This window comes from Lutjanus erythropterus, chromosome 14 (genome assembly GCF_056507025.1).
Source record: "Lutjanus erythropterus isolate fLutEry1 chromosome 14, fLutEry1.hap2, whole genome shotgun sequence".
NCBI classification, from domain to species: domain Eukaryota; kingdom Metazoa; phylum Chordata; class Actinopteri; order Lutjaniformes; family Lutjanidae; genus Lutjanus; species Lutjanus erythropterus.
The window spans coordinates 11,282,026-11,299,675 of record NC_139330.1 but is presented as its reverse complement, the minus strand read 5'-3'; the positions used below and the strand labels follow the sequence as shown (position 1 = coordinate 11,299,675).

Here is a 17,650-nt window from a genome sequence, read left to right as displayed (position 1 = left end):
GTATGTATGACATACTGCTCTCTTGATGAATGGTGTCCAGACGCTGCAGAGGTGCATGCAGCGACTGCATGTCAGACCTACTGCACAGAAGCGATCGCTCAATATCGAGGCGTCTGTATCCACCTGCCGTGTCCTAACCATAACAGCGCTGATCCTGACATGGATCACACAGTGACAATTTCTAGTGTTTCCCTCTGTGAGCAGCGTTCACGGGGCCCACGCTGGTCTCCCACACTCATAACTGCAGCAGGGGGTGCAGAGGTCACAGCGTAACTGCAAGCCTCGTAAATCGACATCACATGAAACATAAAGTATCGCTCAAATGTTTCCATTCCACCTGCTCATATCTACATCCATACCTCTCCTCCATATCACTAAATAAGTGGGGGTGGGGGGGGGTTGGGGAGGGGGATCACAGGACTCCAAAGACAGCTGCAGCTTATAAGGAATGTGAGGGGCCTCAGCCAAGAGAGCAGGCAGGGAAACCATACCATATATGGCAACAGAGGCAGAATCTAATTTTTATCAATGAGCAGAGCGGGCATGAGAGTGGCTTAACATGCAAAGGTTGATCTCCCATCCCTGACGGTGTATGGTACGTGTTAGTTAGTGTCTTGTAAAAACAGCACGCAGGCAAACAGGCCTGGAAGTGTCCATCTTCAAAGGGGCGTATTTAAGCCGTGTAAACAGTGGAGGGAATCTCGGCTTCCCAGCACGTGATTGCACGAAGGTGCGGAGAGCAGAGTGTGTCTGCTGATTACTTTATCACTTTGCTCCAAAATCTCAGGTTTAAGAACACTTTCAGTAATGTAGTGGGAAATACAGGGGAGACACATAGTGCGGCTTTTCATGAGGGGTGAGGATAGGTCATACTATTTTAAAGTTTATGAGGATGAGAAATTCATCTTTTATCATTTATCTTTTCAACCTAAATTCAACTTACTTCTGTAATGACAATCTTTAGAAGGTTAACAAGATTGAAAATGAGTATTTTCATCAGAATACAGCAGTAGATGGTATAAAAGGTAGGCCTATAGGAAGTACAACAGTATAAATTTGCCATACTGCATGAATTTTGAATTTCTTCATTCTACCATGGTGACTGAGAGTCCTCACTTTGCTCCAATGAGCAGAAAATGATAATCTGCAAATTATGTTGGATGAAAATGGCTCTTAAAATGCCTCTTTTCTATGTCCTTGTAATACGGGTACAGTAATAGCTGCCATGCAGTTTCCATACCAGTGTTTTAAAATACCTCTCACCCCTTCAGAAGCATTTTTATTGAAATTTTAAGAAAAATGAATATCCCATGATATATGCCATTATCATCAGAGCTTCAAATTATAATATGATATACATTTTAGGCCATACTAAATGCTGATGCATTTAACTCTTTGCCTCAAAATCTTAAAGAACTTGCAATGATATAGCAGAAAAAATACAGGTATAGTGCAGCGTTTCATGAGGGATGAGGATAGCTAACAAAAGTAAATTTAAAATATTACTATGATTTCAGAGTAAAAATTCATCTTTTATTATTTATCTTTTCAACCTGAATTCATCTTATTCTTGTCAGAACAATTTTTAGAACCACTTGGAAACAAGATTTCAGAAATATAAGTCTCAGCATCTCATCCATGAATAGGGCTACGTACCAAAGTTCAATGTGACTTATGCCACCGACTGCACTTAAATTCTATCCAGTACTGAGTAATAACTTGTCTTTTTTTTTTTTTTTTTTTTTTAAAAAAAGCAAAACTGCTTTGAGTGGAAAAATGCCAAGGCACTGTTGAATGAACCACTTAAGTTCATCACATTGTGTTAAATAAACATGTTTATATTATGACACTGCTTTGAGTCTGTAAAAAGGAGCTGAAGAATGAAACTAAAGATTTGTAGCATCACATGTAATGTAATTTTCATTTTGTTAAAATTGGTTTTATTAAATTGAGATTGAAAAAGTATAATTCCACAACAGGTATGGCTACCAGTATGGAGTTTTTTTTGAACAATACCCTGCTCTCAGCTCCATCCCAAAAATCAAAGATAAACACCCAAAGTCCTTCATACAGCAAGCTGCGTGTTTCTCATCTTAACACAACCCAGACCTGCTGTGATTTATCTTTGAGCCTGTTACGAGGCTTTCCTGGATGAGAGGTCAGAAAGGTAAAGTGTAGACAGCTCCCTTTAGTAAGTGGGATAATACTCTACATTTGATCTGCCTCTCCCTGCACTGTAGAGCCCCCTTTGAAGGACTACTCAGACTTTTTAGTTTAATAAAAAAAACAAAAAAAAAAAAAACGACTTGGTGCTCAGAACCAAACCTCAAGCCCAAAACACAGGCCTCACATACAACAGGCAAAAGTTCAAAACTATGTTTACAATAGGACAAAGATTATTTTCCACAACTGCTCGTGGGTTTGATTTATTTGCTCTCCTCGTGTGCTAGTCTAGCCTTTTTTGGAGAGATCTCTATATCCATTAGTGACTCTATGGTGCTTTACTAGTTCCTTTTTTTTTAAATTCGCACTGAAATTCATGTCTTCATTAGAGAGCAGACAGTGAGTCACACAAACTTTAACTCAAGTACCATTCTTGCTGAAAGCAGGGGAAATGGGCTGTGAGGGCTAGTATTGAAATGAGTGCACTCACTTCTGGTTTTGTCTAGAAGGGAACCCTTTATTTGCAAAACATGCTACATTTGTATCCTTCGTTTTTTCATTATGAATGTTATACAAATGAATTATGTTTTTTAATGTGAAACACTGTTTAAGATCTGGGTAGGTTTAGGGACAAAACAACAACAGTTCAAACTGCTAAACTTGTTTTTTGGGTTTTGTTTTTTTTTTTTTGTAAATCTGCACTGTGGTTTTGGAGCAACATATGCTGCCATCCAGACAACATCTTTTTCAGGGACGTCCCTCCTTATTTCAGCCAGACAACGCCAAGACACATCCTTCATGTGATAAAATATTGTGGCTTCGTAGAAAACAGTTCAGGTACCAGACTGACCTGCCTGCAGTCCAGAACTGTCTCCCATTGAAAATGTGTGGTGCATTATGAAGCACAAAATACAACAACAGAGACCCCAGACTGTTGAGCAGCAGGAGTTGTGTATCAAGCGAGAATGGCAAAATATTTCCCTTTTCAAACTTCAACAATTAGTGTTCTCAGTTCCCAAACGCTTGCCGAGTGTTGTTAAAGGAAAAGTGACGCATCACTGTGTCTCTGTCCCAACTTTTTTGGAACATGTCAGAGTAAGTGTACATTTACACAATTACATACTTTACAGTAACCAGTTAATCAGTTTGAACATTAAATATCTTGTCTTTGCACTGTATTCAGTTCAACATAAGTCAAAACGTTTTTGCAGATCATTGCATTCTGTATTATTTGCATTTTACATGGTGTGTATGTGTAACTGGGGTTGAATTTTCTCAAATTATTAGTTGTTTGGTCTAAAAAATGTCTGAAAATGGTGAAAAAAGGCAATCACTGATGTCTTGTTTTGCCAATAACCCAAAGATTATAAGTTTACTGTCATACTGCAGTAAAGAAACCAGAATATATTTACATTTAACAAGCATGAATGAGAGAATTTGGGGTGTTTTTTCCTTAAAAACCTACTCAAACCAATTAATCAATTATCATAATTGTTGGGTATTCAACAATAAATTAATCATTGCTGCTTTAATTATCACTCTTGCAAGACCTTTTGCACGTCTGGGATTCACTTCTAGACCTGACCCTCAATTTCCCAGCTCCAATCTTCCCAAAAGAGATGGAGTGTAATGTTAATTTTTGTCTTGACCATATGACTGACGAGTCTACAGCAGAAGATCTTCCAACTTTTTGATTCTCACCTTTGTGTCGCCCATGCTTTCTGACTCAGACACCTGGTAGGTGAGGTCCGTCTCTTCAAAGCCAGTGGCACTCATGCGCTGGTCCATGGAGGGATCAGAGCGTGGTGGTGAGTCTGGCGAATTGAGGCATGTTTGGATCAGGGCTTTGCCCGTTTCACTTGTGATCATCGGTTGGAGTTTGCGTGTGGCAAAAGTGTAGACGTGGCCCGTTTCACTGGCCACAAGCAGCAGAACCTGGGTTCCCGTCAGGGTGGAGAGTTCATAGGCCTGGGAAAGACACAGAAGAAACTTCAAGTATCTGACAGGGAGGATGGGCCAAGAGAGAGAGAGAGATATGGTTCTCCAAATTGGGGCTTGGATTACCTTCATCTCACAGACAAAGTAATCTCTACTGGAAAGGGAATATAAGAGATTTCAAGAGTGAACCTCTGGAAAAAAAAATCACCTAGCAAAGAAAACACTTAAATCTAAAAATACCCCCGTAGTGAACTCTGACGTATAGCACAAATGAAACTAAAATAACATGAGATAAGGCTCCCAGAATAGAGAAAGTGATATAGTTCAGAGACTGATTGCAGCGGGGGGCTGGCTCATGTGGGCAGGGGGCGCAGTAGTAACCCAGTCTTGACAGAGGACACAAGGAATCCTTCTTAACACAGAGAGGTGAAACGTGAGGCCACCATCACAGCCTGTGGCCTCATCATTCATTATACAGCATGCACACACACACTCACATTCACACCAGTGTAAAGGGAAAGCACAATGAGATTCAACTGCATGCAACACACACACACACACACACACACACACGATCAAACACGCTACAAGGCTGCACTCAGAGTGAACTCCTGAGAAAGTCTTTTTATCTAAATGAGTCATAAGTTATGTGGAGGATGCTTCTGGTACAGTGCCATTACCATCACCTTGGTGAACACAGTACAGCCGCAGCTAGCTGATAAATGTGCCATTGTAAGCTGGAGCGCAGCACTCCATCAGGCAAGGAGGAGGAGACAAATCACATTCAAATTTTTGGATTTTATTGAGCCGTTATAAAACGACGCATTCATGCCAGTCTACTCCATCATGCCCTAACACTGTGTTCATTATGGCTGTATCAGTCCAGTCCTCCATATCTGGACACACACTGAGGCTGATCACATAATTGCCTTTTGTGTGTAATAACATGACGACAGGGCACAGGAAGGCTAATGATGAGCAGCACCGCTAAAGTAGCTCAATGCCTCACTGCACTTGTTTCACCTGAGCAACCTTGATAATGTTTTGGTGGGTGTGTCTGTTGAAGAACAGTGATTAAAAAGGACTGTCTGGCTTGTTCTACAATTCACCTAACCGACTGTTAATGCGGCATTACAGGCGCAGGTAATGAACTACACAGCTCCTGTCATTCTCTGTCACTACTGTCCCTCTTGATTAGCTCTGCAGCAGCTACAGAGGTGTCTCTAACAACAGGGCCTGATGTTGGCCAATATCCAAGGTGGAAAAGGACTAATTTGTCAACTTAAGTGTACTTGGTGGCAGCGCAAGCTAGACCTACACAATGCTTTAATAAGTTTCCCTGCTCTGCTGATTCTTCTCATAAATATTCATGACAGCAGGGTCAACTCCGACTGTAATTGGTTCCTCTGTCACACAAAACATCCCAGTAAAGCCTATATATCAAGTAGAGCGGGGGCAGAAGATTTACTCGTGGATGTAAACATGGAGATGTGTAGTTGTGCAATTCAAAACAACGAGAACAGTGGGTTTTGTGTCCTTATTTTTAAGCTTCCAACTTGTTTTGTCTGTTAATAGTTAGAGCACTACTTCCAAAGGTAGCCTTGTGATTACAGTGGGTTGCTATTTTAAACCCCTAGATTCCTACACCAAGGTACGGCTGGGAATCGCATCAATTAATGCAAACAAATTCCTGTAAATTCTGCACAATCTTGCAGTTAAGTCCAATCACCATAACTTTCCCGTTAATTCCACCAATCATATCAATCCTCCATGCAACCGATTCAATATTCTATTCATTACTATTTTTCTGTATTTCTATTTTTTTTTTTTTTTTTTTGTCACACATACACACAAAATTTGTCATGGTTATTGACATTTATCAATGCTCTGTGTGATTTTTTCTTCATAATTCTGTGCTTCCTGTTTTGACTGAGTCTCCAAAAAGGTTTCGCTTCATTGTGGGATACAGACAGAAAGGAGCGCACAGCCCAGTCTTACAAAATTTACAGGCTACCATGACCTTTGCAGCAATGCATGCGATAATCAATTTCCCCCCCCCAACCCCTTGTCCAAGGCAGTTTCTTCAAATTGTTTGTTTTGTTTGACAAACTATTCTAACCCCAAAGCACAACATTTGAAATGACAGAAATACAAGAGCCAGAGCAAGTGAATCTTTGACCAACAGTTAATTATCAACAATGTAAATTATTTTCCATTTCAACCAACTAATCAGTTAATTGAGAAATTGTTTCAACACTAGCAAGAAAAGGCCAGGTGTACGCAATAACCTTTATAATGGCTGGACTCCATTCAAGCGAGTCAGCTTCAGAGCCTTGGTGTTGTGCATGTTAGCTCACTTGTATGGCATACTGAGGCACTCAAATGGAGCAAAGCCAGAGTTTGTTTTAATAATAACACCTGTACTTTTCATGATATGACAAGTCAAAATGTCTGCCAGCCTACTCCTACTAAGCATAGTGACATAAAGATGACAAATAAAAAACATGTTTATTTCCAGACAAATAATGGAACCAAAAAAAGGGAATCACTAGTATTAATTGAGTAATCCTGTGCCACAAATTGAACAATTTGTATTGCGCAAGTGCTTACATGCACATAATCTAAAGCAAATTATGAGAAGAGAACAAAAAGGCCTGTGCTTCACTCACCACATCCCTCAATATGAAACTAGGCTCAAACCAGTTTGAGACCAGTCTACTATGAATCTTCCCACTCCACCCACTTGTCAATTTCTGTGATGGCTGACATAGTGTAGGCAACATTTTCAAAAATCTCTATCCACACAGTGTGTCAAATAGTGTTCATGTTGCCAAGAGCCTACATAAAGACACCTCAGTTTCCACGACAACAGTCTGGGATACATAAAAAAAAAGAAACACTGCAGATTATCCAGTACAGGCGCTTCGAAGTAACACGAGGACAAATGAAAACTCTTGCACTACAATAAAGCATGGCTTACAAGTGTTTATTTACACTCATAATGAAAAATGGCTGCAGAACAATCACTGTGCTTCTACCTCGGCTTCACATAATCAACTTTAGATGCCTTGATGCCATATAGCATCGCTTTGTCATGGCAGCAATTGTGTGCTTGAGTTGTGGATTTCCAGGGAACTATAGACCACTTTCATAGCAGTCATTCTGACATGAAATATTAGAGTTAACTCAGGTTTTACCAGTAATACCAATTAAGGTTTTATTCCATTCAGTTCAAACAGAATCAGGGTGCTGCTATTGTGCATGTTCACAAACTGGTAAGGCTCTGCTACACTAAATGGAATGGCACCTTAAAGGAGCAATATGTAGCAATTGCACATCCAAAAATGAGTACTGAAGTCCAAACACCAATCTTAAGCCATACACGGTATATTAAATCGTACCATCTATGGTTGAAGCGAGTTGTTTCCTACCAACCCCTCCTCCCCAAACTCAAGGAGGCTCAGTCAGCCTGCAGCGACATTGTAATTTGATAATAACTGTCAATTGTCTGTCAATGTAAAGCTAAGACTGTTATACTGATAACAAAAGCCAACTGCTCTGAAAAAACACACTCTGGAGTTGGGGTTCAGTGACTGTCTGACAGACTCCATTAATACATTGCTCAATTTAATTGTTACAAACATCTACTCCTTCTAGAAGATGATTTCTTTTATCTCGTAAACAGTCACTGACTCAATCAGTGAACGTTTAGAATTAATTTTATCTCTAATCAAACAGGCAAAATCAAACAATTATTCTGGCCCAGAACAGAAATTTCAAAGGAGGACACTGCAACTGCACTGCTGTTGTCAGTGAAGTGAGTATTTCAGCTCACCAGGTTTGTTAATCTCTGATGGTATATCATGGACATTTTATTATGAGTAACAGTAAATATACATTATTACAGATTTGTCCTTTAATTAGTATCACTGGTAGCACATGTTAACTCTACTATTTGACAGCTTTGGTACAAAACTTAGCTGACAGTAATGGAGGAAACTGTAACTGAAGGCATCTTTAACGTCAACTGCTTACATGCCAGACACAACTAACAAAACTGAAACCAAGACCGTCATCTCTGGATGAGGTTGGACACTGCCCATAATGCATGCACAGACAGTCCCTCGCATCACTCTTCTGTTTGAGTGCTCTTTGACTGTCCTCTGATGCGTTTCCCTGGGGTTTAGTCAGCTGTTGGAACCTACAGGCCCGCTGCTGCTCACCACCGCATGGCTGCCGCCTGCAAGCAAAGCCCTGCTCCACAGTGACAGAGGGAACAGCCTGTGCGCTGATGAGGGCCGCTGATGGGAACTCCTTCTAACAGTTCTAGGCCTGTCTGTCTGTGTATGAAGGTGCATGGGCTTGTGTGCATGAATGAGTGTGTCTCTGTATCTGGAAATCTGCGTGTGTCTGACAGTCAGGCCGTGTGTGTGTGTGTGATAGTTGGGATGGGCATGGTCATAAATAGAATTGTCATTTGCTCAAGTCTATTTAAAGGACATTGCCCATCATGAATGCTCTGACTTCCACATATCCAGTGAGTCAGTTTATGTCTTTTACAAGAAATGATTTCTTATTAGATTGACAGTAAGTCAACAGCTTCTAGTATAGAGTAAACTGGGGATGGTTAAAGGTGTTATTTCTTTAATCAGAAACATGCTAGAGTGATAACACTCATAGTGCACATGCTCAGTTAAAGCATCTCCCCACCAGGAAGACAGAAGACACATTCAACATCTGCTGCTTCATTTATTGAAAAAAAAAAACAAAACAAAGAAACTTATTTTGGATTTACAGAAGTATTTTTTTTCCATGAGCTGCATTTCTTTAACACTACCCTGACCTTTTTTATGAACTGATCAAAACTTACTAAGTTTGAATCCTTGTTTTGTTTTGTTGCAACTTGTTGTTGCAACCATCCCCAAGCCAAGCTGCCATATCAAAACAGACCACACAACAGTATTTCTTAATATAAACAAGCATTTGTAAGGTAGGCCTTTGTTACACATAAACAAAACTCAGTAACAGTTACCGTTACTCATAACACTATAATATTATGGCAAAACAATGCATGTTTTCAGATTACTAAGGTTACTGACATTTTATGTGTTTTTAATACGTAGAGCCAGACTGATATCTGCGTGCATGTTTACCATTATGAAAAGTTTTTTTTACAGAACATACAGTGCAGAAAATACTTGAGGTGATTTAGGTTTAGCACTATGGGGAACATTCAGGAAGACATGAGGGGCTCCCTGGCAGGTGTAAATGCTGAGGAGCTACACTTCTTGTTTTACAACCTGACCCTAATTGACTAACAGTATTAAATATTTAGCAACTGACCGATACTGAAGAATACTGATGTTTATTTAGCTATTTACTTTTATCTATCATTTATTTTCTCAGTTCTTTAATATATTTGGTAGGTATGTGCATATGTTTAATTAGTAGAAGTATACAATAATGTTGAAGAAATCTGCTTTGTAAGAAAACAGCCTTTGCAAAGACATGTCGGTGCACCATGCACATCCAGCTCAAAAATTCACTATATCAGTAATCTGTAATCCCCTATCATATCATGTTACATCTGTCCCCCGGATTGGGGTCAGCTGCAACATCTGATATCGCTTCCAAATAAATACTGTGAATATGACAGTCATCAAGATGGTGTGGGAAATTAACAGACAGATGTAACTTTAACAGATAAATATTTAGTCCAAATGGTCTCTGAGAACAGAGAGATGCAAAAAGGTTGCAACTGTCCCTAATCTCCCCTACTGTAGGCCTACTAATGACAATATTTTGGATATTATAATTACCATGCAGCACTTTTTCCATTAGTAATATGATCGTACAGATTAAATTGTAACCTCACTGTTCATTACTTTAATTAATGAATACACAACACCATCATGCATTATACTGCAGTACAGCAGACAAGCAACATCTGACCGTCACTCAAATCAAACTATAGTTGGATGAGAACCAAACTCGGTCTCCTGACTCACCTTTTTCATAATACCCGTCTTCCTCTTGCTGAACGTGGTGTAACGTCTCAACTTGTTGTCAATAAATTCCATCTTTATCTTTACGCGCCCACGTGTCTTCTTCCCCGGCTTTGCCCCTGCGACCCCTCCGGGGACCATGCCGTAACCTCCGGGCGGTACTCCCACCTCCTGCCCCGTCACGGCCGCCTCCATCTCCCTCTCTCGCTTCACCCCTCTCCTGCTGTCCCCGAGTGAACCCACTGGGTCATCATCATCCCCGGAGTCCGAGTCATTATCCGAGCCGCTGCAAAGAGGGGCAGTCTCTCTGTCCGGGTCGAACCTGGCTCCGTGAGCCAGCACCACCCCGGTGTTCAGCCCCACCATGTTGCCCTGGACGGCGGTTTGTAGAGGTGCCACCCCGGTGCCGTTCCCTGGCCTCGCGCCTCTTGGACCACCTGGACCGTTAGCCCCCAGCATCCCGACGGCGTCTCTGTCCCCCTGTCGCCCTGCAGCACCGGCGCTCTCGCTGACCCCCGGTAAAGCTTGCCCTGCTCTGATCAAAACGGGACGGATCCCGCTTCCGACAACCCCCGAACCGTGTCCTGTGGTACCTCTGCCTGAAGCTGAGCCGTTTCCAGATGGTGCCGACCCGACCCGGCTCGGTAACATTCTATTTACTGGACCGAGTCTCTAAACACCAGCCAAACAAGCTGGAGTCCTGCCGCGCGGTCTCGTAAACTGACGGCCGACAAAACGCATACACGCCTGGGCCACAACGATGTAAACAAACCGGGCCGGTTGGTTGGTTTGGAGACTCCAGGAAATAACCGAGACAAACTTTCAAAAGTGATGCTGCCCCCAAGACCCTTCAACCCCGGCTCAGTTTGGTTCACCCTCCTCCTCTATTTCCAAAACTCCGAGCACTTTCTCAAAAAGGAAAACGCGAAGAGCGCCCTCGATGTCGCTCCGCCATGTCACCTAGTCCGTATTGTGAACCGAAAGAAACGCAAATGTCGGCCTGTTAGCACCATTACACTAATTTACACTCTAATAACACCGCAATAAATGTCTATTCACGGTTCTGGGGCGCATGAAAACGCCTCATTTAAAAGCAACGTTTACGACAGCGGAGTGATATTACAACACAGGAACTACTTCCCTCCTTATAAAGAGATACAATGTTTCCTTATATGGCGCTGTCTCTCCTTATTTGGTGAGTCACAGCGTCGCCTATCGATTGGCTGAAGGTTATCTGAGTAGCGCTCTCATTGGTCGATAAGGCAGGCTCATTGGAATAAATACCAAAATGGTTGCGCTACCGACAACGTCACCGCGGACAGGCAGAGGCACCAAAATAACAGAACATCCAACTTTTTATTCCCCACAGGTTGTACTATGTCATACCACAAACCGTATTTTCCCACAGTTTTCGTGCCAAAATATGACTTTATCGATCTGTTTTGGGTGAGGGACTTGGAATGACTGTGACAGAGAATTACTTTTTGAGTTTAAAGAGATTTTGTGCAGTATTATATTACTGGAGGAGAGAGTTTAGATCAGTTGAGGCAGTCAAATGTGCAGTAGGCTCCTTACTGCCCCAAATATTTGTGATAATAACAAATATAGGTTCTTAATTTATTATATTTTTGTGTGCATATACTCACCTCTTACCCTAAAATATACAATAATAAATAAAATAAAAACATAGTGTACTAATTACCTTGAAGATTAGACCTGCATCACACTAACTTCACAGCAGCCATGTTGATATGAAATAGTGGGGTAAACACAAGTGTTACCAATGATACTAATTAAAGATCCATTCAGTTTAGTGTAGCAGAGCCTTTCCAGTGAACCAACTTGCTTAATAGCAGCAAACCATAATTATCATTGGTAACACCTGCGTTTACATTACTATTTCATAAATGGTTGCTATGCAAAAGGTAAATTGTATCCCTGTATAGTGTCACAATCAGGGCCAGCTCTAGGATTTTAGTGGCCCCAAAACACTAGTAGTGCAACTACCAAATTGCACACACATTGGTTGTTAGCTATGTTACCAACCAATGTGTTCATTCACCCCACCCCCACCCCACAATAACTTTATTATAACGTTAACAGAGACTCTAGTTTGCAGTGTAAACCACAGAATTATTGATAAACGTCAGACTTCATAATCGAAGAAAAATTATATCACATCAAACTTCCCATCCATATTTGCATGCCCTCTTTCACATGGGCACTTTCTCTCTTGCTTGCTCTCTGCTGCGAGTTTGCATCACACTTAAACAGCCCAGTTTTCCAGCAGTGAGGAGTGAACAACACGGAGTCACATTGATTGTGTGGCCCCCCGGAATGGTTGTGGCCCTTCACAGCCACATACAGGCCTTTCCACCATCACGAAATTGCCATTTCCACCAGAAATGAAGTGGTTTGGAACCTGAAAAGCTGGTTCCTAGCTGGAGCCAAAAAGTTGTAGGTTTTCCTATAGAGCCAAAGTGGACATGCCATATTTTACAGGTTGTTATGCATTGTGCAACACCCTCTGGTGATGACATTGTTGATTTCAAAGGTGGTGGAATTGTGGGCTGGTTTACCGGATATCATTAAGAATCCAAGGACCTTGAGCAGAAATGGTTCAAGAATCAGAGCTTGTTTGGTGGAAAAGGCCTCACAGATGTGTTTATACAAACAGCCCTATTCACGACAGACCCCCTTTTCACTGCAGGTGTAACTTGTCATTGCAGGAAAAGCACAAGTGTTATTAGTGCCATTAACAATCTATTATTTACACATGTGCTCTTCCTGCTGTGACATATCAAAATGTCTTCTGAGGAAGAGGATTATCACGAGAAATATCTATCAAAAGGCACCTCTGTGTGCTTATCTGACAAATGATGCAGTAAAAACCCCACCCAGCTGGTACTCCAGGCAGGTTTAAACAGAGGCAACAAAATATGGTATTTGAAAATGGTTTCTCACCCAGTGTTTGTTGGCAAGATGCAGGGGGAATTTTATTTGAATATGCGGGCTTTTATAACCAGGACAGCTCCTTGGAAAACAGTTGCCTCGATATCAGCAGTACTGAATGAGTTAAAGTTTCAGTTTGTTTTCAGTTTCAGACACAAGCTGTTTGCCCATGGTTCTGTGTGCAAGTCTGCAGTTGAGCCTCTTTATCCATAACTGCAGTATTTATATACAGCAGACCACCATGCTCAAACATAGAAAAACCTCTCATGCTCAAAGTCTTGAAGAGAGACCCATGATGCTTCAGGATTAACTCAAATATCTACAGTGAACTGCTGAGGTCGCCTGTAGGCACCAAATAAAATGTGACATTTTAAATGACACATTTATCTGATCAGAGCAAAACACTGTCACTAATCCAAGTCAGCTTGGGCTCTTACTCATATGAGAATCCCCTCATGCAACTATAAAAGGCCATGTTAGCCTAGTCAAGTCTAAACATAATTATATGAAAAAAATATTTGGCATGCTAATTTTTTTGGTCAGCTTTAAGAAGACCTACAGAAGATTTACACCCCCCTCTAGTGGTTACTGGGAGAACTTTTTGAATTCACGGTCAGAGGGACTGTGACTGTAGGTTCTTTAACAGGACAATGCAAGTGGCTTTACATATAACAGCCCATTACATGTCTGCTGTATATTCTTATCACTCCTGATCCTGTTCAAAAGCATCCCATCAGCACCAAGACAGATTTTGTACCTACAGGCAGCTGTTATTTACACGCACAATCTGATCATCTACGTGCAGAGACTTGCTGATGTTGGTAACCCACCTCAAAATATTTCATCACCTTTATCACTTTTACTGAGCATGATATTATGTGGTATTGCAGCTGCAAGCAGGAGCTGCCATGACAGCTCTTCTTCAAGTAGCAACATCTAGAATGAAAGAACAAATTGTTATGATCCTTTTCACAGCATTTTGATTTGAATACCCAACAACACAAATGAAATGTGTTTCAGCAGCCAAATGCCCGATTTGGAGTTTTCTTGTTTAGTTAAGAGGTTTTTTTTAAATGCTCCTAAAATATTCAGTGTGCAGGGTTCCTCCACTTTCAAGCACTTTTCAAACATTTTCAAGCTGGAAGCTTGAAGCTGCAATTTTTTGATAAATAAGTAAAATGTGTGACAAAACAGCATTATAATCAGGTGCTGTAGTGCTGCAGAGATGCCCTGGCTAAAGAAATTCCAGATGCAACAAATGTTGCATCGTGATTTTAGTGAAAATGAAAACTGCAAAGCAAAAATGATCATTCCCACTATGTGGATAGAGACTTATATTTTTAAGGACTGGTCCCATGGGCCACTAAGTACATTTTTGGCGGCCTACATGTAAATTTCTGCACAAAAAATATAGAAAATGTCATTTAATGCAACCTAACACTGCCTTCTTCAAGTGTGACATTTGTGTTGTCCACTTCTGCTGTGAATTGTGAGGTGGTGTTTCCTGAAGGCATCGTTTCTAATGAAAATCAGCCTAGACTTTAGGGCTAATAACAATAACAACAATCATGTTCATTATTGATTTATCTGTTAATCTTTTTCTTGATTAATCGATTAGTTTGATCCATAAAATGTCAGAAAAAGTGAGAAAAGTCAATAGAACTCATTTCACAATCACAAATTCTCTCAAAATAATTGCAATATGATTTTTTTTTACTATTTTGTGCAGCCCTAATCTACAGTATTAATGACAACACATTGGGTAAAAACACTGTGAACCTTTATTGACAGCAGCATGTATACTTTTGTATATATCTGTGATTATTGTGAACATTTGCTGAAGCAGATTAAAAAAAGACGTCTAGGTGTGAGTGCCTAGCATTCATAAAAACAAAACATTACACTAAAAACAACGTATAAAAACAAGTTCATAAACAAAGGCCATTGCATTTGATTAGATAATGTAAAAAAAGAGGGAAACAGTTAAGATAATCCTTCATTTACCAGGCACTTAAATGAGTACTGGTGACCAGCAGTCACTCTTTTAGCCTCCTTTGTACTTTGTGTTAGCATATTCAGCTGCTTACCAGGCTGAACGCACATTGAGATGGACCGTGAGAATGAATACATCAGAGAAGTACCTTCCTATTATAAGCATAGTTAAAAAAAAAAAAAAAGACAGGACCTTCATCATAAATAAACAGGCACCTGCATGTCCTACTACACAACATGATAGCGATAAAGAGGGATATTCTTTTAAGTGAAGTTAGTGCATGGCTTCTACATTATGTACACATTGCCTGGTGTGATGGTCCTCCTTGCAACATTGCACAAAACAACCGGACCGGGAAGGAAAGTGTGATTGGACCTCTGAAGAAATTTTTATCGCAGGTTAAACACAGTGATATTCTGCGTCCCCGCAACTGAGACATGATCGTGTGATATAATGGGTATTCTTCTTACCCATAGGTAGTGACCAATAAGCACCTCAAAGTTAATACAAGAACAGAACACACTCTTAAAAGAAACATACAAAGCTCACACTGGCACAATCTCATCTATTCAATATATTCCTTGGCTATAAACTTGATCTTATTTTTCAATGTTCCTGAAGTGTTACCGTAACACGGATTACTTTCTCCTCACATTCCAAAATAGCAAACGTAACAGACCTTCATGCAAACCCCAATTCCACTTCTTTGAACGTACACTGGAGCACGGGAACAGCTCAGTGGCACACACACTTTGGAGGAAGGTGGTGGGTGGTTGGTGGACAGAGTAGCGAGGCGTCTCCTCCAGGATGCAGCTGATCGGTGGTTGATGGGAGTGTTTAAGAAGCTTCACTGCTCCACTGCAGACACAATATTTCCTGCTTTCCCTTCAGTTTTCTTTCTAATTTAACGAGAAATCACTTGCGGAGCAGTGAACCTACATTTCAGGATTATAATCTCGATTGATCTGTGCCAGTGAGAGCACCGTATCCGACGTCCATACAAAGCCGTTGGAGGTTTGAGTGAGTGTGTGTGCGGAGGGGTAGAGGCACTGAGGTTGTGAGGCTCCGTGAAACAAAGCATCGCTGGGACAGAGTGGCCGCAGACAGATAGGCAGGCAGGGTCACAGTGGAACCACAGACTGGGACTCAGAGAGGGAGGGTCGTCCATGCTGCGGTTAAGGCAAAAGTAAACTCCTGGCACTGCTGACAAGAAGCCATTCACACAAACATGAGTGCATTTCCACTGGCATAGCAAAGAAGTCTTGTCCACACACCCACTGTTTGAAATGCATATTTAAAAAAAAGTGTTTGTTTTTTTTTCTCCTCAACCCTCTTCCCTGAAATGTGTGAGACTAATAATCCAGCATTCCTGTCTTTATTTTGGGGGAAGGGGGTTGGTCAAAGTTCTCCTCTGAGGTGGGGTCACGGTCGTCTCAGACTTTGCTGTCAGAGGGCAGCTCTCCCAGGGCGTGCACGATCTCGGTGAAGGAGGGGCGCTCTTTGAGGCTTAGTGCCCAACAGCGGACCATGAGCTTGTAGATTTTGGAGGGACATCCGTCTGGAACGGGCAGCTTCAGCTTCCCTGTCTGCAGAGCTGGAGGAGCAGAGGAGCAGAAACCAGATCAGAAACATGGACACGTGGCTGTTTGAACATTTAATGGATATTCTGTGACTTCCCTACAGCAAAGGTTCTCAATTTTTTCCAAAAACCTTGCACAAGATCGAAAATAGCTTTTTTAAAATTACAATTCTACACTAAAAAAGTTAAGATAACTGCCTTTGCTTGATTTTTGACTTATGAATCAAATTCTTAAGCTTTGAAGTAAACTAAATCTACTCCCACAAAACTGTACTGCAAAAATTGCTCTCAGTGGGCTGGGAACCAGATTTGTCATTACCTGGGTGCTTGAAAATTTAAATGGTTGCACTTAAAAATATTAAATTACTGACAATATCTAAAGAAGAAAAGTAAATTATTTCAACAAAACATTATAAGTTTAGTTTTATTTCATGACATTAGTTATGTGAAAAAACATTAGAAGGGAAATTTATGGGAAAGATATTACACATGTATTAAAAATACCTGCACCATGTCAACACAGAATACCCATAACTTGCATACTCACAGATCAAGAAAATGTGCATCACTGTCAGTGCATACATCAAATGAAATGTGTATTAAATATACAGCATATGTATAATAATATACCATATAAAAAAATGCATCATAGAAAATATAAAATAGGCCTAATAAAAACATAAAAATAACAATAACAGGCCTGTTCTGGGACTTGAATAGTTTCCATCATTAGTGGGTGATGTGTGGGTGACGCGCTCGACTAATGGGAAAAAGATTATATACATTTTACATATATGTATTAAATTTATTAAATGGGAGACTTTGAAATTGTAGCTCCTACTTTTTGGAACCGTCTTCCTTTGGCCCTGCAATCTGTGGAGACTGTTGACACCTTTAAAAAGCATCTCAAGACCCGTCTGTTTAGGTTCTGATTTAATATTTAATGTCTGCTTGGTCTTTTATTTTAATTTTGTGGAGCACTTTCTGATGTCTAATCTTGAAAGGTACTATATAAAAATA

At 40.7% G+C, this 17,650-nt stretch overlaps 2 protein-coding genes across 5 annotated transcripts in view; both read right to left on the bottom strand.

The window, feature by feature from the left end:
* Positions 1-11,194, bottom strand: part of srfb (serum response factor b) — a 32,505-nt gene extending 21,311 nt beyond the window's left edge. The window contains exons 1-2 of one of the 4 annotated variants that reach the window (XM_084735692.1): positions 10,110-11,194; positions 3,865-4,131 (exon numbers count right to left, since the gene is read on the bottom strand). In XM_084735692.1, coding sequence (XP_084591818.1) covers positions 3,865-4,131; positions 10,110-10,757 — 915 coding nt within the window. In that variant the 5' untranslated portion in view covers positions 10,758-11,194. The remainder of the gene's footprint in view (positions 1-3,864; positions 4,132-10,109) is intronic. The other 3 variants (XM_084735691.1, XM_084735690.1, XM_084735693.1) reach the window with 3 other exon arrangements.
* Positions 11,195-14,821: 3,627 nt separating this feature from the next.
* Positions 14,822-17,650, bottom strand: part of ptk7b (protein tyrosine kinase 7b) — a 95,314-nt gene continuing 92,485 nt past the window's right edge. The window contains exon 20 of the mRNA XM_084735686.1: positions 14,822-16,645. Coding sequence (XP_084591812.1) covers positions 16,485-16,645 — 161 coding nt within the window. The 3' untranslated portion in view covers positions 14,822-16,484. The remainder of the gene's footprint in view (positions 16,646-17,650) is intronic.